The sequence below is a fragment of the Atractosteus spatula genome, chromosome 9, assembly GCF_055471065.1.
Source record: "Atractosteus spatula isolate fAtrSpa1 chromosome 9, fAtrSpa1.hap1, whole genome shotgun sequence".
In the NCBI taxonomy this organism is placed as follows: domain Eukaryota; kingdom Metazoa; phylum Chordata; class Actinopteri; order Semionotiformes; family Lepisosteidae; genus Atractosteus; species Atractosteus spatula.
The window spans coordinates 6375082-6397945 of record NC_142714.1 but is presented as its reverse complement, the minus strand read 5'-3'; the positions used below and the strand labels follow the sequence as shown (position 1 = coordinate 6397945).

Genomic DNA, 22864 nt, shown 5'->3' with positions numbered 1-22864 from the left:
ATGCACTGACGATTCCCTGTAAATTAATGTAGCACGCTGCTTCTAGGCAGCTAAAAGATGGAGTTGAGAACAATCTGCTTTTTTTGAAGATAACCCGCATCCCAGATGTGTAGAGAATAGCGGTGCAATGCGTGTCTGGCGGTTAGTCAGTTAGATTACTCTGCAGTTGATTATGATGCATTTCACACAAAAATGAAGTTCACCCTTTGCTTCCAAATGTAATAATGTCAGAGAGCATTGTGTAGAATATAAATTAAATCAAAACACGAAGACCTTACTACTGTACTTTTTGTACTACACATCTTTCAAACTTTCTATTTTCTGTAAAACTGTTTTTACAATCAGATGTAACAGACACCCCCCAAAAATAAAAGTTTCCAAAGCAGAATTCATCAGTAGGGAACAGAGTAAAATGAACAAACATGACAGATGAGGACAATAATCTCCACAGAAAGCAGCAGAGGAACCCCAGATGTGAAGAGGGTGCTGAGGGAAGGCCTGTCAGCATGAGTGAACAATCTGTTGAAAAGTTTTTTGATGCCTCTATGATCCAACAGGAGAAGCAGAAAACAATTTATCCTCAGAAACATAACCATGTCAGTTCAGTTCATTTTCCTCATCTACAGTATAACCGTTATCTTTGCGTGGATAACTATTCAATTAAAGTGGGAAAGATAAAATCAAATGATATATTATAGTTAGTACAGGGCCTGGAAAGCTGGACTTTCCAAAATCCCTATGTAAACAGCTCTGTTCACATAGCTCTTGACCGATATTATTGCGAATGAAAATACAGAAATAATGAAAAAAGAACTACTTTCCTTTAACAATATTGGCAACATGAGAATTTGAAAAAGGCAAAAACATTTTTAAAGCTAAGTATAACTCAATACTCAAATTGAATAAACGTATAACTATAAACCTATACTGAGGCTTAAAAATTGGATTGGAAGCAAAGGGCTTGAATCATATGACAGAGATCAACCTCTAAAAACAGCTGGGTTTTTTTTTCACCTTTAAAAATGATTAACACGACTCGACACACTCATATTGAAATGAATGGCTTAACAACAGGTTAGCACACATTCATGAAAGCTTTCCAAGTAACTCACCAGCTGGACGTACTGAGTAGTCAAAATGCATGAGAAAGGTATTTAATATTTTGCATGCTTTAACAAAAGTGCATTAATTATCATATAATTAATAATAATTAGTTACACAATCATAAATCAACATGCGCTTTTCAATGGAATTCTTAACTGACAGGTAAAAAAAAACTATTTTAGAAATGTGGTCAAAATATCATTAGTAGAATCTTGGGTAATGAAGCTATCATTCACACAGATTGCCTTTCTGTACATCTTACATTTTATTTCTTATTATTTGAGGTCATTCTATTTGCATGCTGTTGTATGCCTGCAGACAGAACATTATAGATCAAAAAACAAAAGATCTACCGCTCTAGTTTTTCCTCAAAGGCAGATGCAGGCTCTAGTTTTTAATGTCCTCTACAAAGGAATAAAGCCTCCTATTTAGTGCTCCTGGAAAATTGACCCATGCAAGTATTTTGTTTTGTAAGTTGAGACAATTTTGATGAAAGCATTCACTCCTACAGTACATCAGTATTTGCACTGACGTTTGTTTGTTTTTCTCAAAAGTAAAAAAAAACAACTTCTCATTGCGATATCCCCCACTCCGAACTCCTTTAATCTGCTGTAGTAGGGGACTCAGTCAGCTGCCCCTGGGAAAGGGAGATCGGAGTGAGCTCTCACCTGTTTGATGCGGTCTGGGTTAACTGTGGTCTGGGGCTGCAGGATGCTGACAGGCTCCGTCTTCGCAACATTCTGAGGCATTTCTCGAATCTTCTCAGCTATGAAGCCGTGAACAGCGTTCAATGCTTCTACAGTTCCCTGGATCAGACATACCCGTTCTGTGGTACCTGCAGAGCCCACAAAAATCACGTACAGTAAGTACCTTCAAGGGAAAAGGAAGACAGTAAGGCAGTATCAAAAGAAACTGTTATAACCTTCAAGATATTAAGTCTTTATTACGTGGTTTCTGGTAAAACATTTTTTTAATTAAATGTTTAGGTTAAATATAGGACTTGCAAGTTTTCTCCCAGCTCATTAAAAGGGCACTGCTTGAGTCTCAATTTTACAGAATAACAATGTACAGCTGAAAAACATCTAAAGCCTATTTAGTTTTTCAGTCTTGTGTACTGTTTTATTAATGTTGTTGTGGTTGTACTCTCTTTAAATCATGCATGACATGTGCTGCGGTTTCATGACTTTAAAAAGGTTCCGTTACATGACAAAGCCCCAGGGAGTCTTTACAATGCTGTATTAATTGTCCACTAAATGATGAGAAGTGATATGGATTGATTAGTGTAGCTAATGCAAGTGTATTTCCCCAGGTCAGAAGACAGACATTTAAACAAAGCAGGGATCGAGTTTCAGCACAGCACTTGCAGTCTGGCTGGCCTGGAGAGCAGCATGAAGCTGATGCCAAAACAACAGCACAGATGCAATACTTGGCTTCTCTAGAGTAAATTGTTACATTAGGAAAAAATGCAACATTTTGATATGGACAAAGCAGGTTACACTAAATTTCCACATGAAGCTATATTCCATAAGAACAGTTTTTTTTTATGATGTTACCCTTTATTTGGGATACTTTAGCAGTACATTTAAACATGAAATTTCTTCTTATTTGCTTATCAACAACAGGTTTTAAGTTAAATAAATATCATGTAAGTACCATTCACTGCACAAGTATATACTGTACAGTTTATTTTTTATCTTAAAAAAAGGCCTGTAACTTGGTGAAACTGACTCATCATCCACAGTTTCATACCAAAAAAATCCAAAGAATTCTGCAATATACTGTACATCTCATAGATCAATAGATTCTTCACTGCATACCGTATATAGTACAGTTTGTGTGCCAAAGCTAATGCAAGGTTGTAGAGCCCAAGAATGACAGAAAATGCACATTTTTATATAAACAACTCTTTACTCTTAAATTAATCTTATCCTACAGTGTTAAGCTCAAGTTGTACAGTATATCCACCATACTGTAAATCTGTAAACAAAACTAGACTTACAGTAAACACTGTTCTAGTGTGACTACTTAGAGGACACCTTGAGAAAGTGGTCAGTGCTTTTACTGTTTGGCTGAAGGCCTGATAACTGCTATAAATTTCACAGCATTAATTTACTGGAAACGGTGGTTTTATAAAATGTGGTGTGCATCCTCGGCATAATGGTCTAAAAAAAAATGTAGATAGAATTTGAGCATTTTTTTTCTAGAGAAAACGAACTCCAAAATGCAGGGATACAATAATCAACCAGATTATGACATAACATCGCAAAGCAAATCTCAAATTGTTCACAGATAAATTGTTGCAAATGTCAGCTATCAAGAGATGGCCAAACAGATGTCACGCTCAATGATAATAAATGGAAAAGCTTTTCAGCAAGTCCACATCATCCAAGTAGAAATGATTCTAATCTTCAGGCTCTAAAAGACTTTGACAGGATCACAATTAAGGGCAAGCACAAACAGCATTCAGATGTTTTGAGTGCCACCCTTAATAAATCTTTTTATCTGCTGTCTTACCAAGTTTCATCATGGATCTTACACTTCTCCCCCCAGCCTTAATTGGAGAAAGACTTTGTGCAAGAAACACCAGAGTATGGCAAGCATACAGGACTCCGGTTATATGGCCAATTTCTATAACAGCTTCCAGAGAGCTCCACATCCCCGACCGTTTTACTTATTTCTTGGGCTTTTAAACTCCATTAGCGTCTCATCTGAGCTGTTTGGTTGCTTTTTATTTTTATTTGCTTGACACAAACAATGCATAAACACCACGCAAAGGAACATAGCTCATCTTGTTTTACACTTTAGCAGAAACTGAAAGGAGTACATTTGCGAACATCATACTCACGAAAATAACTTATATTATACACAGAAGGATCAAACACGCAAAAAATAAAATACAAAGCCTGCTGAATTAAATGTTAAAATTGTCCAAGGACACAACTGGAGACTCATGCCCACTGTTTTAGAAAATATGGAAAATAAAGCAAAACAAAAACGTCAACCAAACAAAATTCCATTACACAGGAAAACGACAATGACCGTGAGAAAGCAATGCTTCTGATCACCCTAGAGAACAGGCATCGAAATTAAAAATGAAGCTGCTGGAGCAACACATCCATATTCCTCCAAAGATACACTATATTATCTGTTTGTGTTGCATAATAATGAGTTTAAACTTTTATTTATAATGGGTCTTCCACATCAGTGCATCTGGATTGCTTCAAACCACATGTGAATTGACCCGGCAGCTTTATAACCCAGGCATACACTGCAAGACAGAAAACACCACCAGAGAAATACAAGAGCAATGAGTCACACCCGGCTATGACTGTATTCCCCCGCACTGGACAGCCTTTTTTCCTTTACGTTTTTGTTCACAGTAGTAAATTGCAAAGTACCGTAGATCCTCTTTTCCTCTTAGAAATAAAAGATAATGGCTGACAGCAGAAAGCATAAAAGTACTTGACACACTGAGGCCAAGCTCAGCAATAATAACCAAGATGGACCATAGAATATGAATAAGATCTACATTATTATACTTCATCATTATTCAACAGCCTAAGCAGTGCACATGTTCAAATTCCTCCCTAAGAGCTACTGTACATATCACAGATTTTCATTATGTGCAGTGAAACAAAATATAAAAATATTTATTTCACTTTTGGTTAAGTGTTGCTGGAAGCTTTCACCAACTGCTGCGATTTCAGAGCAGATGTTTGATAAAGATAGTGTTTGTAACGGCACACACACACACACGTTAGTCATCCCAGATTTATTGAGCTGTACTCCACAGTTCTCCCTGAGAGGGCCAGCACCTGTAAGGGCTTTCCTGGGATGAACCCACTCCTAGAGATATCCAAGCATCTTTTAAGCAAACTTTTAGTTTGGCAAATCTTGACTCCTGCGCGCTATTGTGACGCTCCTCAGCTTGTTCAGTTTCCTGCTGTTTCTGTGGGAAAGCAAGTGCTGCTGATCCTCCACTTGAGGAAACACAGATAACTGGCACTTAGTTCTGCAAAGAACAGCCCTGGTTCACATAGCAGGAGACTATGTATGAATTGTGAATTATTTTAAATTTCAGAACCTTTTCGAAACCAGTTAATACAAATGATTGCTTTATTTAAAAAAAAATTATAAGATAATAAAACATTTACTAGAATCAAAGGCTTCTAACATACTCAAGACAAAAAGCTGTGTTCTCTTCTTGCCAGTACATTCTAGAACCTGATACTGAGAAAGACAAAGGGCTCATTAAGTAGCTGTTAGCGTTTCACATAACAGACATGAGCTTGTCAGATGAAAGAACCGTATCTTAAATAAGCCTCTGGTACAGGTTTTATGAATTCAGTGCTTGGATGTGTAGCAGAACTACAGTAATTGCCAAACTTTAGCTTCCCAAAATAACCTACGGTATGAGATAGCACCAGATTCAAGACAATATGGCTCTACTAACCTACAGTATGGCTATGAATCCGGTATTTCTCTCACATTGGACTGCATTACAGTAAACTCTTGGATTAAAATGGACTTCGGATTAAACGGACACAATATGCTCAAAGGGAATTTTGTTTGCAAAATAGGAAATACTGGACTTTTTTAGAAGGCATGAATATCACTGGTGCCCTACAGGGGTAGGGCAACTGGTATTGGGGCACCTGAATTGCTTATGTTGGAAGTTGTTTGTGGTTTGTATGCTTTAGCCAATTTTCTATGACACTTGAAATAAAAAGCTTGTATATTTATGGTAAAAAATGCACAGGAACAATTTTTATTTACTGTGCTGGTTCTTAAAAAAAGATATATCATATCATAAAATAGTGTGTTTTTTCATCTGACATCATTTGTGATTTAACAGAAATTCAGCATAAAGGACACCACTTTCCCCCATTAGTCCATTAAACCGAGGGTTTAAGATTTTGTTTTTCACAGAGTGAGAAATCAGTCCTGAGCTGAAAGGGAGTACCTTCCAGTAGGAACCTGTAATAGTAGCTCAAATATGCGTTTACTTTTCATGAATTAAGTAAAGCATACTAAAAAATAATAAAATCATCTCCTTGTGATGGCTATTAGTTACATTAAGTTCTTGATTGTGACATTTATTGCTACAACAAAAAGAAGAATCTAGTTTCAAAGTCTCAAAGTGGTTGTGTACTTCAAAGGAGTGAAACAGATTTTTTCTTACTCCATACAGGAAACATTTCTTACCTTTCTTGAGGTATGCGCAGGACTTTGACAGGTTCCTCTCATCTGGCAATGATTAAATACTACTTTCTGATCTCTGTACATCTTATCACAGATGTTCTCTCTTATTTCATATCCTTTTTGTCTTAAGATATGGATGTCATCCAAAACCATAAAGAACACATCTGAAATATAGTGTCTGTTGTATTTTAGTCTTGTTTCCAGTAGAAAAAAAGCCCAAGGAGCAGGCAGGTAACTTAAACCTAGTGCTGCATTTCAAAACCTCCAAAAAAATGAATCTGTCATGGAAATTCTTGCATAATGTTAACATTTTAAAAGACGTGATTAAAAATAAAAATCCTGGAACTTTAATAAGCAGCTGAGAATATGGTTCAAACAAATCTCATTCTGCACAACCCATTCCGGGGGTACGAGTGTGAGACACTAAGTGATATCTACTGTAATCTTTCTTACATGGTCAGAAACACTTTTTGCAAAACCACTGCATATACTGTATATAGCAGCATTCTCACTATGGGCAGTTGAACAGAGTAGCTCCGTTTGTATCCTAATTGTAATTGTTTTAACTTTGGCCATTGGTCCCGAGCTATCCTACTCTATTTGGATTGCTTTCCCAAGCTGGGCGCAATAAAAGCGTCCAAATATCAACACAGTTCTCTCATCCCACGGACCGCATCCCAAGCATGATTTTAAAAACCTCTATGCGTGAAGATCAGTGGCAATGCGACTGGATTAATGCAACGTTTTGGCACAAAGACCATACCAGCTGCACACAATAAAATTCGCAATCAACACCTGCTCAATCAATCGATTCAATGTTTCTTTTTTTACTGGCCTTTATACTGAGCGAAGGTTCCTATAAAGAACCATTTGAAATTATTTTCCTGCCTGACTAATCGGGGTCATCAACGTTAGCTAATGAAGTTCTGATGCTGGTGTGTCACTGCCAAGGACATTCAGTTCAGTGAGCTAGTTCTTCTTAGCCCTTCTTGGTTACCAATGTCCAGCTGTTTCCTCTCCACAGTAAATGACAAAATTCTTGAAAATGCTTTACAAAGGCTGTTAAGGGATACGATATCTAATCTTTGTTAAATTATATGCGATGCAATAAACACAACCCATCTTAATGATAATATAATATTAAATGTTCTTGCTCACCATTTTACATCAGCTCAAAGATTTTTTTAATATTTAAGTCACCATCAGTGCACACTGCTGTTCAGAAATTCATGGTCTACTTTTCTTTAAGTTCACTTACAAAGTAAGAAAAAAGTTATGTCAATAAAACTGTGAAAGAAAAAAGTTTGAAAAATCTCTTTTAATAAAAAGCCAGAAAGCCAAGGATTTGACCCATTTTAGGACACTAAGAATACTGAGGTTTGACATATAACCTACTTTCAATTAAGACTCTAGGGACAAAGAGTATCCAAGTAATCTGCTCTGTAACATCTACAAAAGGAATAGGGTAGTAAGAAGATACATGGTGAAAAATAAAATCTAATTTACTATGCCCAGGACTGAATTATTTATTTAAAAAAACTAAAAACTGCAGGCAGTTTTGAAGGCTTCCCAGCCAGTCCTTACCCATCTACTTTAAAAGTGCTCCTAAACTGTAAGTAAAACTAAGGGGAAAGTAGAATATTACAGCACTTGGACTTAATTAGCCAGGTAGTTTTTTTCGCTGGACCACTTTGTGGTACAGAACGTGTTTCATCAAGAAAACACACTGGCAGATACACAGAAACACAGCCCTGCTGTACTCTAATAACACTGTCAGATGAATGATATATACAAACGTTGAAGTTAGTCAAACACTCCTGCAACAGAAGCACTTTCTATAAGAGGCTGTATTTTGCCAAGCAGTTGAAGACCTGCCGGCTGGTAATATTATCACAGTGACTTGTGAGGCGCCAGTCAGAAACAGCTTGTTGATGAAATCTGCCAGGTTTCAGCTCTATCAGGGCTGCGGTTCTCAAGAGAGAGGCGTTTGAGCCGGGAGAAGGAAAATGGCGGTCAGATGGCCACCTTGGTTTATCCCCTTCTCACAATCACAATCCACGATTTTTTTCCCCACAATTAATCAGTTCGCTACAGATGTGCATGCCCATAAAGCCGAGTGTTAATTGGCCGAAGAGTTTTTGAGCAGGGGCAGTGCGTGCATAAGAAAGGTTACGCGCGAGAAGAGCCCATTCGACCCGTCTGGCTCATTTTGTAGTTAGGAGCTCACCGATAGAAGGATCTCATCCAGCTGTTCTTTGAAAGAAGCCAGGGTATTGGCTTCAAAAACAAGGCTAGGTAAGTGTGTTTCATGATGAGAGCCACATTTCCATTTCAAAAAAAGGGTTTATAACCCCATTGTGGATGTAAAAAGTTAACATAGATGTTTTCCAGGTTTTTGTTCCTGAGGTAGTGATGCACATTTTAGCACAGTGGTATGCAGGAATATTTTGAAAGTGTTTTCTGACACATGGGGTATACCCCCATACTGGACGATACGGTATCCCAGTTTTCTTCACAAATGTAATGTCTTATCTGGGCAGTATGGAGCTGCTCTGCAACCCAATCTCCGAATAGGATCAGAAAATTTGAAAAGTGGGAAGAACAGATATATCCTTTCAATGAGTATAGGGCTCTTCTCCTCAAAAGAGCAAAAATAGAAGGGATGCTGACTATGTTCCTCTATACATCCCAATAAAATTCTGACAATCACAGAATGTACAATGGGTACCATGAAAACCTGAAACAGTATTATCTACTGTAAAGACATATGTTCTTATCTGTTTTTTATTTTCAAGCATGTATCGCTGGGCAAGTTCATGAATCTGTAGACAGACCATTTAAGGTGAGATGACAGAAACTATATGCAGTTATTTCGTCTGTGATGGGAGTTCACAGAGCAGCCTGCTTTACTGACCTTTACACGGGCCTGAAGTCCATCATCAGACAGCACCAGAAAGGGGCCGTTAATTGCCTTTTCAGGAATGTAAACACAAATAGAAGGTCAGGACAGACCCAGACCCTGGCTCCTGTCTTTCAAAAAAAATTATTTATCTGGCTTTGAAAATTAATTGCAATACACCTTTGAAGATGAAGATGCATCTAATTTGTAGCTAATACACCGAAAGTCTTCTGCTACACTATACGGTATAGTCTAGTTCCATACGTTTTAGTCATTATTGTTTTCTACATCAGAACTTGGGCAACTACATTTTTTATAATAAAAAAGGCAACTTTCCAGTTTTGTTACTAGTAATTTACAAAGTGGTTACACAGCTAGACTGGTACTGACAAGGTCATGGCCTCATTCCTGTGGAAAAATATCCAAACAGCTTTAAAAACACATTGGCAGTTGGACGGATGTCCGAAAAGAAAGGAAACTTTCTGTGTGTATAGTAAGCAATGAGTAACTAGGATACCAAATTAAGTAAAATGTTTTTTCCCCCCATACAGAATGGTTCCTCACACCAGACGCGTCTCCGTCTCCTCAGAGCTTGAAGACATATGATATGCACTGACCTGAAAAAACTCTTGCTTTGTAGCACTGAAAACAAAAAACAAAAAGAACAGACTGGAGAAATTAAAAGGAACTGACATCCACCCTTTCAAAAGAGAGATCTTCTGGTGATCAAACAGACATACAAACTGTTGTGCTTCTGTAAAAATCGAGGCAGTGTTTCCCTTCTGCTGGATATGGTAAGTCCTACTGATCTTGCACTGCCACTCTTTCATAACCCCTAACTTTTCCATAGGTCATTCTTTGCTGTAAAGACTTTCATATCTTCCATAGCCTTACCATATATCCAGTTTAGTCATTTTGTTTCTGTCTTTATTTTACTTTGGCTTTGAATTTCAGGACTACAGCAAGCTTAAACTAACAGATGTACTCCTTTCATCCTTTCAACTCTTACAATAAAGAGTTGGTAAACTTCGCAACAAACGGTCACTGAGAACAGCACAAACGGCATCCACCAATCTCCCACCCCTTCGGTGAAAGAAATGACAATAAACAGATTTAGATTTTCTACACTGTGTCCTTATAAACCAAACTGCATTTTTAAACAGCCTGCAATGCAGAGGCATGTAATTTATAGCTCTTGAACGCATGGCCAGCTCTGGTACTCTGGCCGCCTTACTTCCAGCAAGTGCTTAAAAGATTACCGTTTGCTCTGGGAGTCGGGATAAACCTCGACAATCACTGACAATCGGCAGCAATTTAAAAATGAAACACTTTTGTTCGAAAGCCAAAAAGAACGCTTCTAATATCTGGAGACGACTCTGCACTGAGAGAAGAGAAACATCCTCACTCGCCCGAGGGGCACCAAGAGGTGCAAAGCCCTGCAGTTCGGCCAGAAAGATTACTTCAGCCTTCACTCCTCCAGTCCTGCCATCTGTTATCTTTGGGCCTCCCGTCCAGCGACAGCAAGTGTGAGGCTCTCCCCCTTCTGCTGGAACAATGAGAAGTCACAGAGGCTGCAAGAGGCTGGGTTGGGAGGCACAGGCCTCGTAAACAGCTGCACCACATCAATGGCATGCAGAAACTAAACAAAAGAAGCTTTAAACTGTATTAAAGAAGACTGCATCATTTTTCTAGCTACACTTGTGTCAGCTCCCAAGCTTTCTTTCTCCACATGCGCCAACACAGCACAAAGGTCGACCTTAAAAGGAGGCAACAACCTGAAATTTACTGTATCTTTCTGGCAACAGCCTCATCACGAACGTGACTGGTCAAAGCAGCTATAATTAACACAGGGAGGCAGCAAAATAACCTTCAATGGCTTGAAAGCAAATGTCTTCTTAAAACAGTTTTTCTTTTGTCTGCCAGGAATTTCTTGTTCCAACCTTTTCATTTGTAACATTTTGTTTCAAACCTATTGGCTTCCCCAAAAACTGAGTTGGCACACTTTAGACCTTCTACTCTGAAAAAACAAAAACTGCTCTTGTAGTCGTAATTGCAGGGATAAATAACTGAGCTGCAAAAGAAGGGAACATGATGCTTTTTATATTAACTGAAGTACAGTAAATTGTTAGAGAATGACATTTGAGGTGCAAAAGCCTTTGTATTACATCTTTCATAAACCAGTTTTATGTGTTACTGAGAAAAGTATATATCTTTTGGGGCCTCCTACAGTACCACATTGCACCTAAACAGTTTAAAAGTGCAAAGCACAAAATTCCAATGGCCAAAGTAATTTTATAACTCACATTCAAAGTAAGGGCCTGATAATCAACCTTATCTGTTATCTGTTAAAGCTACAAAAATAATTCGTATATTTCAGATGACTTTTACTCTCATTTTACATATTTTGACAACATTCTACTAAAATCTAATACTATAGCACTATTAAAAACTCTTACCACAGTAGCCGCATGGCTGGCTGTTTTTGAACACAAAATACCACTCTCCTCACCCCCCCCCGGCTCCCTTGCATAGCTGTGTGAAATCGAATTGTTGCACAGCCCACATTATATGAAAAGCGACACTGTTACGTTTGATAAAGGGTGGATCTTTCCTTTGCAAGTAAAGAGACAAAAACGCCCAGGAAATTTTAGCAAAAGAAAAAAACAAAGGAAATATTTTGGGGGGGCTCATTGGCTCAGCAACAGAAAAAGACAAAGAAAGCAAGATGTGCAGTATCTGGACAGGAACTGAAGGGAATTAAGTACAAAATGCTCCCGACGCCTCTCCATTTATTATTAATATGTTTGTTACTTATTCTGCATAAAAAATCATTACGCATAATTCACTGGATGTTTTATTCTAAAAGCCACTATGATCATCAGAGATGAAAGAGCTGCAGCAGCCCTGAAAGAGCTGGATCTCTTGCCTACTACTGCAGCCTGATATCTGTATCGCTTAATGAGATCACAGCAGAATCCGCTGGGAGCTGGCATTTGCTGGTCATCTGCGGCCCAGCAGCTGAAGTGACTAGCCTTTCTTTCAAATAAAGTAATTTATTTACCTGTCACCGTTGAGAAGGAGCTGGCTCTAGCCTTGCCGCAGATAAACTCAACATTCGGCAACGCGTAGCTTTGTCCAGAGCATACAGTGTGTGCACCACCTCATACATTTATGCACAGGGGCAGAATAAGAGGTGGTAGTGGGGGGTGTACAGTGGCTATGGAAAGTATTCAGCCTCCTCGGACCTTTTCACCTTTTAGTGTGTTACAGTATGGAATCATTGTGTATTTAACTGGGATTTTGTACCACTGACAGACAAAAAACACACTATGTCAAAGTGAGAACAAAATTCAACCGATCAATCTACATTTGCCATTTTGTTCAACAGCTTCTTGAGTTACTGTAGGAGAGGGGAAAGGAATCTATTTAATCAAGTACAAGACTACGGTAAATACCACGGCAGGGGATGGTGGAAACACACAAAGTCTTACATATATAATAATATATAATATAATAACTATAGAACATCAGTTAAATCTTTCCAACAACTGACTAGATTTTTCTCATTTCAGACTGATCCAGATCTGCAGAAGAGCATCGCCGTGCTTCACGTTTGCCAGAATTTGCGCGCTGAATTTTAATAAGCTCTAGCCAGACGGTTCAGACTTGATTACATGTTTAAAAATATATTTTGGAAACCACACTTAATCAAGGAGTCTGCTCGTGTTGGTCGTCAGATCGTTACCTGTGGTTAAATTAATTTCAAATGTGGCAGTGCAACAATTAAAATGGGGAGGGAGTAAGGGGGGCCAGGCTGTGTGACAACGCAGTTCATAATTACACGCACGACTGCAACAGAGGCAGGAGAACGAGGTGCTGACCACACACTATCTATTAAAAGACTGAAACTGCAGCGGGCAGAAAACATATCAAACCCGTCCGTTTGTCACCTTGTCTTACCCCCTGCTAGCGGTCCGGTATTTTCTCACGGTACACGCCGCTGGCTGCACACAACCCCCTTTAAACACCGAAATCTATAATTTCCACACGATTAAAACCATTAATGACAAAAGTGATTGAATCCTACGGCGCCTGTGAGTGGAGCTCCGAGAGAAACGTTCCCATGGAAACAGCCTGCACTTATTCTAAAAAAAAAACATGATAAAATGTCAATGCCTTTAAATGGCGCAGCGTGGAAATGTTGCTGGCTCAATGAAAAGAAGGGAAGAAAAAAAAAACCAACCAAAATAGTATTAATATAATATAGTATTAAAGCCAGCCATCTGAACTGTATCATGAAAATCCATTTAGAAGAACAGAATTCTGTGTCAATCTCCTGCATTGTGACTTCTGGGCTTCCCAAAGGACAGCTGCCATTCAGAGCCGATTCCGCTCATAACCTCAGATACTGTAATGGCCCCGGAGCAAGCAGCTGAACTGAAGAGGTTTCTGACACCCACCAAATATTTACTGATCCGGGTGAAGACGTTAGTAACCCCGTCGAGAGGCCGGCCAGGCGGCAGGGCAGACCGGCGGGAGACTGGAGTGCTGGGCCCGCTGTGGCCTCTCCAGCTCTCGTCACAACAGGCAGGTGTGGGGGATTACCCGAGAGGCCCAGCCATGATTAATGAGACCTCCCTATTTTATGAATCCTGAGTCACTTGGACCCATTTTACCCTAGTCAAACAGGAATGCAGTCTGCGGATGTCAGTTGACATTTATCAGCAAGGCACTGGGAACGTCTGACAACAATTCAGTCGAGCCCAGCAGACATTTACTCCCTGTTTCTCTGGCCCCTCGGTCAGAGCTTGGTTTCAAAATCAGATTGGCAACACAAACTTTGAAGCAAAGCTTAGTTCTCATGCTCACAGCTTAATCCCTCCTGCTGTTAAATACTAATAGAGTACTAGCAGTTTTGAAATAAATGAATTCTGAGGTAAAACACTGTCTATTCCTTGTGGAAACAATGCATCTCAGATTATCACCTTGGATCTTACTATTGAGCACGTTTTTAAATTTGAGATGTTAAATATTTATCTACCCATCTCAGAGTCGTGGAAAAGAACTGCCTGCATGACATGCTTCCCATGAAAAGGATAAGCATAATATTATTACTGAACGGTGATCTCCAGCTATTGGCTGTTAATTTTAGGATTCAGGAAATGTTATCCGATACTGCTACAGTATTTCCCAGGACTACTACTCTCCTTTTCAGCTACGAAATCCACTGAACACCTACAGCACTTATTTAAAACAATTATTCTTCAGACTTTAAACACTGACTCAACGGTTACGGCTTTCAAAAGAATGGATGCTTCGGTACGTAGTGAATCAGAGATGAGGGCTGCTGTAGCTTGCACCTGTGTGGCCAAGGAATGGGATGTAAAGTGCCTGAACAGTTTAATGACTGTCAGCATAAGCTCACAATCTCCAGTCTCTAAACTAAGCCCTTTTCTAATAACATTTAAAAGGACACTCCCTATGACACCCTTCATAATTATGAACCTTCAGCTGTTCAAATCTTGGTCTCCAGATCCCAACTGCGGTTCTTAAAAAAAAAAAGCTGCACATGTCCACACAGTTATCCACTGTCAAACACACTGTTCTGAAAAAATAAGGGTCGCCTAAATCTTACTGTGCCTCCGAAATCAAAGTGTCACTAAATTACGAGCCATGCATCTGAAACGAAAATCACTTTATTGTCAGAAATTATTGATAGTCTAAGAAAAGACAACATGAGCAGTGAGTACGGGCTGCTGAAAAAACACTTAAAAAAACAAACAATCCACGTTTGTTTCCAAATCCAAATCCACGTCCAAGAATTTGTCTATAGTGTTGACTGTGACGAAGAATTGTCACAAAATAAATTCTGAAAATCTGACAAACGAAGCGATTTTGTTGAGGTTCCAGCACTGCAGAAACAATGGCTATCCTGTATCTGGTTCCAACATTTTCATAAGATCAAAAGTCAGGTTCATCGTGAAACAACATTTTAAGCACCTGATGGCCAGCGGTGGTGATTTCATAATTGCATGGTATTGAACAACTGAGAAATTGTTTCCAGGTCCCACTTATGCAATGACTGTCGACCACCTTCTTCCAAAACAAGAGCATCGTCTGCTGGAAGGTTACATACCGGGGTTTACAGCGATGTACTGACTTACAATGCTGATGAAGCCGGCTGATGAATGTATTTAAAATGGGTGACTTACAGGACATAGTGGACATACTGTAGCATGGGGCTTGAGCCAGAGGGCAGACACAGCAGAAGGGGGTATTAAGTGCTAAAGGAAAGGGTGACATTTCTGTTATGTACAAATGCAAGTGGAAGTTGCAGCATTACTGTGTTTGGCATTGGAAACTCACAGCAGCTAAGATGCTTTCGTCATCTTAATCGACTCACTCCTAGTGAGACACTAAAGCTCCAAAAAAAAAACAGATGATAGGATATTTTTATTTCGGGGACTTTGTACCGAGTGTTAGGAAACATCGCGCCTCACGATGGAAGAATCACGTTCTTCCTGGACAACTGTCCAGTGCCACTTCCTTAGGCTAGTGAGTGACACTGATGGGAAAAATTAAAATGGGCAGCTGGATAACTGCAGTATTCAAGAAACAGTACATTCAAATGACTATTCGGGGAAATCTTAGTCACAGGAAAGACAGGCTATGTGATAACTTGAAGGCTGTTCGTCCTGAAACATACACTCTAAAAATCTGGGCCAAGGCATTAAGGCCCTCGCTGTCAGCTTTCTTCAACTGGAAGGTGGCAATGATCACATACTGTCGGATGTCCGATCATTCGGTTTCCTGGGAGGTGTAGAGGATCCCGAATCCTCACATGGAACAGTGTATGGGGCCCAACATGCTGACAGATGAAGACACTGACTAAGTGGGGGGAGGTCAGGCGTCCAGAAAAATAAAACCGAAGAGGCGTATTCACTAGTGCAGTAAAGGATTAGAGGCTGCTATTTCATAATCAAAAGATTCTGAAGCAAAAAAAAACCCCCTGAAACTTCATCGTATGTCTATAAAAAAGTGGCAAAGCAAAACGTATAATATGGAATTTTTCATTTCTGAACTGAAGCAAACTTACAACCCGATGATGTGACTTTAAATTGTTGATGTTCATCTGATTTTGAACGTTTCATTTCAATTTGGTATTTGTTTTTAACTGTGTTCTTCAATGAACACAAAAGACAATAACGGTTGAATGACAAACAGGTAATGTAATTCTGCATTTATTGACAATATCACTTCTTTATTGGTAGCACCACGGCTTCCGATATTACAGTGCCATGATAATAAAGAATGTCAGAGAATACAAACAAGGCTTGTATGACATCTACTTAATTTAGCCAATATTTTTATGTGATTTTGGCTTTTTTTTTCATTTTATCTTCCACAGTTTACTATTTGTTATAATTCTCCATTAATGATACCCTGACTGTAGTGAGCTAAAGGTTTGCCCATCAGCCGGTTAGTCACAATAAGAGTGTACTGTACGTACTGCAAACAGGCATGGTTCCTTGTTGCAGTATTGTTTTGAGGTCTAAATTTTGTCTGTGGTGTTTCCAGATAACGGTAGAGAATCCCTTAAGAACAAATCCTTACACAGCTGACAGACAAGAGATGCTTCGCTGTGATTTAATGAACCCGGTGTTGTGAAAGATTAAAGATATGCCCATGCTGGAACAGCAAATGGACATTACTGCCTCAACCTCGGCTCCACTGTCTATGAGAAAACATGAAAGTTAGGAGCTCTGGAATTTAAAACAACAGAGAATGGCTCCTAACAAAAATACACAACATATCTAAAAATATATAAATGAAACTAACAACAGCCAAATAACTGAAGGAACATTGGCTCACCTTCAAACAGGGTGAAGGCAAAAGTGGTAGATTCAGCGCTTGGCTGTACAAGTTTTTCAGAGCTTGTATTTAGCAGATGTCAAGCTTTGTGAGTAATCATTTACCTTCTTACGTTCTGTGCAGAAAAGCTTTGATAGGTCAGCGCCACAGCCTTCTTTAATGTGCAGTAGTAAAGAGTCATCTGTCATCGAGGCACTATGGGGACACAGTTGTTCTTGTATAAAATTACACAAAACCAAGTAAAGCACACAGAAAAAAAAATTACTCAGAAAGCACAGGAAATCCACAGGAGTCTCGTTATGATCATGTAAGTACGAAGATGAGTTTTCTTGAAATGTGGGAAGAAGGACAAACCCATAAAATAATTGTGCAGTTACTGTATGTACTGTAGGATTCATGCACTGCGCGCTGTTGGTCAAGTCCCATGAGTTGATGAACATACAGCTTAGGCATGTCTGGCATGTGTGAAGAGACTTATGCAAGATGCAACAAGAGAAATGCAGTTCAATAAAGCATCTCCAAGCTCCTCTACTGGGACATTTGAGGGTGCCATGAAAGATGGGAAATGCGATTTATGCGGGCTACAGCCCCTTCCCACCCCCCCCAAAAAATAAAAACAGATGTACTGCAAGAGCAGACAAGGTTACAACCACTTTGCAGTTCTTGAACTTGGTCCCCCGAGGGCAAGAAAACAGCCAGGGAAATGAGTCAGAGAGAACAACTTTAGAGAGTTGAGTTACCACACCCCCAAAATAAATGTATTTCTTTAAACTTCACTGAAGCCTGTAATGTGTTTCAATGCGTCATAGCAACATTATTGTGTAAATAAATACTTCCGGAAATTACTCAATGTGCAGCTGAAACAAAGAAAATGTAAAACATCACACTGAAGTCAATGCTCATTTTAAGGGTGATCCTCATTCTACAAGGATTTTTATATTTATAGGCAGGTAGGTCCCTTTTCAGGCCATAAAGGCCCATGGGGGAATGGGGGGCAAGGGCCATCATTTTTCTCGACCATCCGACACTGGAGGTGGAGGTGATGTGGTCAGCATGTTACCCCCAGAAGGATTAACCCCCGCGGTACTCATTTGGAAAGCAGGCTGAGTGGACCTGGGAGCCATCTGGAAGGAATTAGAGCAAGCTACATCACTTGCCCCTACCTGGGATCGAACCCGGGCCCTTCCAGTCAGGAGCCAGACGCCCATGCCATCTGAGCTACCACAGCTCCATTTTATATATTTAGAGTTTTTATAAATCGAGGTTATTACAAAAATATTATACACTAATTTTATAACTTGGGTTTATGGTATTTGTTTGTAGAATCCATTGTGTCTGTGCTCATGAAAAGTGCCTGAACGTCAGAGGGAGAGAGAGTTATGCAAATGTATTCAGTTCTAAAAAAGGGTATGGATTTCCAAAATATTAACATTTTATTAGTATTTTGTGACTTGCTCTTAAATGTTTCAAGCAATGGATTAACCCATTAAAAATAAGTTCAGTGACACAGACCAGGTCTTAAAATTTAAATCCACAGAGCACGTCAGTATAAAGAAACAATATCAATTAAATACAAACAGGCTTCTCAAAAATTAATAGGCTCATATCTAGTGAGTTTCATGCAAACAAGAAAAGGAAAATAAGTCCATCTACAGAAATATAGTAAGTATATATAGGCATTCTACTGCACAGACATAATTCCCACACCAGATGATGATGTCACCGAAATAAATAGGAGATCTTGTTTTAGGAGACCTTGTAGGGAAAAATCAAAATCTACAAAACAATTTTTTTTAACACAAGTGTTCTTAAAATAACAGTTCACCGATCAAAGATTTGTTTCTTTGGGCATCACGCACATTTTTGTTGAGTACAAGGTCCAGATTGCTAGGTTCTCTACGAAAAGCTGCACTAGCTGTCCAGCAAAGAAATGTTTTCCAAATGACATCATAGAACTTAAAGCCATTTAGGAATACAAAGAACCACGCTGACTGTTTCAGATAATAAGGCACTCCTTGCAATCATTTAAAACCAACTTAGAATGAACAGCCTTGTGCATTTTACGCTCGCAATTTGTTCTTGTGTAGTACCAGACATCGTGACAGCTCTGAACACTACTGCTGATTAAAGAAAAAGTGCTATATATACATTTAACAACATGTAAGGCATGTGATGAGAGATGCAAACAAAGCAAATGTATATATAACAGCATGCCTGCTAATTGTTATGGTATGCTCTGCTCCAAACCACAGAACATTACGTAAGGATTTTCGAAGCTTTTTCTTAAAGTCATGGAAGACGAATGAAGATTTAAAAAAAAAACCCCTCTTGTAAAGCATTCCTTCCCAGACGCATGTGCTTTTCATTATCCAGCCCCGCTTCTTGTCTAGGGTTTTGCTGCTTTAGAAAACTTCCTGTTAAAGACCTCATAGCTGAATAGATGCTGACACCTGAAACTTCCCTTCTTTGTGTCCCCAAGCCTGGGACAACACCCTAAAGCTCTTTTTCTGCCTTGTTAACATGGCAGGCCTGTGGAGATATAGCACAAAGTTCTGCATCTGAAGGCTTTGCTGGAAACAGGGCTGGAAAAACCACAGCCACCCACAGCCCTTTGCCAAGCTAAGCAATCCATCAGCGTCTGAGGTCAAACCACACTCTAGAGAGATCTAATTTATACCAGAAACACAAACTGCACTTAAACAGATCAGGATTGTCCCCTGTGCCATTTTTACAGCCTGGAAAACACACACACAAATTACAAATACTTAACCACAAGAAACTATAGACGTCTCACTCAGACACAATAAACGGGGGAGGCTGAAGTGAAGAAATACAACAGAAAATTCTCACATCATGAAAAATACACAACTTGGCAATTTTTAAAACTCCCCCAAAAAATGCTGCGGTGCTGTTACCAAGATATTCTCGAAAGCTACTTTCTCAACATTTGGTATTTAGTAATGCTGTTGCTTGCAATAACTTTAGAAAACGAATCCCTAATACAATAAATTGTATATGGCTAATAAAGTGATCTTATAAAAAAAAAAAATAGGGTGATGCAGTGGCTCTGTGGATCTACGCCTGTGGCTGGAAGGTTGCTGGTTTGAATCCCATGGCTGGCAGAGGAATCCTACTCTGTTGGGCCCCTGAGCAAGGCTCTTAACCCCAGCTGCTCCAGGGGTGCTATATAAATGGCTGAGCCTGCGCTCTGACCCCCAGCTTCTCTCCCTGTCTGTCTCTCATGGAGAGCAAGCTGGGGTATGTGAAAAGACAAATTCCTAATACAAGAAATTGTATAAGGCCAATAAAGTGATTTTAACTGAATTATGAGTTCTTGGTAATTGAGCTAAATTTAAGATGGTACTGTAGTTCTACTGTTACCACAGTGATAAGAAAGGGTCGTGGGCAATATGCTTCACATTTGACACCTATGCCTAGGATCTGTCTTCATCTTATTTTCAGCTTATCATATAATCAGAATATGACTTGATTTAAAGTGATACTTGAACTGAATCCCTCCTGAACCAGGAAGAGACAAGAAAGTCAAAGAAAGTTTTTGCTGTGTTGTCAGGTGAGCAGGTTTCGTGTTTGTATCAGAGATAGATGCAGCTTAGTATGAAATGATCTCTGTGGCAGTAAACTGCTGGCATATTCACTATGTTAATTACTTTCACAAATTTCCCAAATATCCGGCGTCTTGGCTCTGTTGATGCCATCCATCACATCCCAAATTGCCAGCCAGGGGACAGGGAAAGCAGAAGCTCAAGATTTTTGAGGTCAGCCTCAGCCTGAATGATGGAGTTGTACGGAGCTTTACAGACAGCTTGCGCTGCCGTATTTCTAGGTGTGAAGCAGAGTACTGACAGAAGGGAAGCGTGAATTGAATGAATTATACTGTATATGTTTTGGTTTGCATCTGTTACTATGAGGACAAACAGCAAAACCTCAGGTATTTATATTTTAAGCAATACTGCAAAATGTATCTGTCTGCTTGCACTAATTAATGACCACAGATGCCCGATGGTATAGAATTTCAGAGTGAAGGAATGACTTTTTTCGTCAGATATTGAGCAGCACAGAAACTGGAACTTATGAAAGATGCATGAAACTAATTAAAAATAAAAAAGGACAACCATCAATCAATACAATTTAATGGGTAGTTCAGAAAGGTTTTAGTGATTGAAAGCAGTGATTCGAGCAGGAATTAAATGCTAAAGCCATCCACCGAAAATACAATAAAATAAAAACTGTTAAAATCACACTAAAAAAAGGTTTAACTTAAATTGCAATCGGATTAAAGGATAAGGTTAAATTGTATATAAGGCACAGACTAAAGGAACTTAACCAAAATATACAGAAGAAAGCAAACCTGACATCACAAAGTTAATTCCAAAGTTCATCACCAATTTTTGCCGTAGAATTGCAAAGACAGTTATTTTCACTATACCCACCTGATCTGGAAGGGCCAGTTGTGCGTTTTTCACATTTCAGCGTGCAGCTACAAACCGCGTGACTGAGGAAATGCAGGCAGATGCCTCCGACCGGCCCGCCTTCTTCTGGTCATTTGTCTTTTGACGCCTCACAGGCAACACTGCCCCGTATCGGGGGTTCAGTTCCGCTTGGAACAGTGCTGCCAAGAGCCGAGTAAACCCTTGATGACCAATCCCACCCTTCCGCCCTCGGGAGCTCTCAATTGTGCACCACCAGTTGGGGGAATCCTGGTCACAGTCAGCTAGTGCCCGGACACAGGCTCGAACCCGCGATCACAGAGCTCAGTCTTTACAGACTGAGTCACTTGGAAGGCTCTGGCAATCAATCCTGCAAAATAAAAGTGTCGCATTCTCCTTCAGCCTCCATTAAGTACAGATTGAGACCAGTGTTTTTTATATCACATCAATCCATGCATTTTAATGGAAATATTATTTAAGGTTTAATTAAATATTTGATATTTAACTGCACGTAACAGGAAAATAGGTTGCCATTCAATTCTTCTCCTTCTGCAGGAGGAAGCCAGAATACTATTTATTTTTACAGAAAGGGTTGTAAACTCTGTTCATTGATCGTCAATTGACTGAAACATTTGTGAGTACTGAAGCAGAATGCGGTTTCTTTCTTTAAAAGACAAGACTTCTCATAATTGCCTTAACAATGAAAAAAAATTCCAGCCTTTCATAAGCCACCGGTGAAACATCTGCAAGCAAATACAAGCACAGGCAACTTTTGCCCTTTCCTCTCCCTAATGCTTGTGAATCAATAAGACATAATGAAACAGTAAAAACATTTTTTCTTAACAACGTTTAAGAAAAAGTACAGACGTTCTCCGACACTTCTGTCAAATGAAACGAAATTTGAAGCTTGTACAAAAATACAATTTTTATTTTAACTTGCAGTTATGATTTAATTTAGTTTGTCTCCTTTTCATCACCATTTTCTTTAATTTCTACTTCTAAAGAGGCAGATGGATTTGCAGATAAGAAAATTGACAAAAAGATGTATAATACTAAAATATGCAATAACCAAATCCATGTGCAATGTCTGCCTGTACCAAATCTTCAAAATAGAAAAAAAACATTGACAGCAAAGGCTGCAATGTCAGTGGAATAACTGATGACTGACTCCCATTTAGGCCCAGTTCATTGCAGCAAAAGTAATTACCATTTGTGCTTGATTGTCTTTGCCCCTGCATCGATTTCAATAATGCAGAAGATATTAGTCTCATTATCCTGTGAAGTTAACTTGTTAAAAGACAAACACAGGCGCACTACAACAATAAGTATCCAGAGAGGT

General features: G+C 39.2%; 1 protein-coding gene across 4 annotated transcripts in view; it reads right to left on the bottom strand.

Annotated features, from left to right (window-relative positions):
• LOC148828013 (RNA-binding protein Nova-1) overlaps positions 1-22864 on the bottom strand; it is a 70549-nt gene that overhangs the window by 16748 nt on the left and 30937 nt on the right. For all 4 annotated transcript variants that reach the window (XM_088925423.1, XM_088925424.1, XM_088925426.1 and 1 more), the window contains exon 3: positions 1773-1939. In XM_088925423.1, the coding sequence (XP_088781549.1) occupies positions 1773-1939 (167 nt within the window). The remainder of the gene's footprint in view (positions 1-1772; positions 1940-22864) is intronic.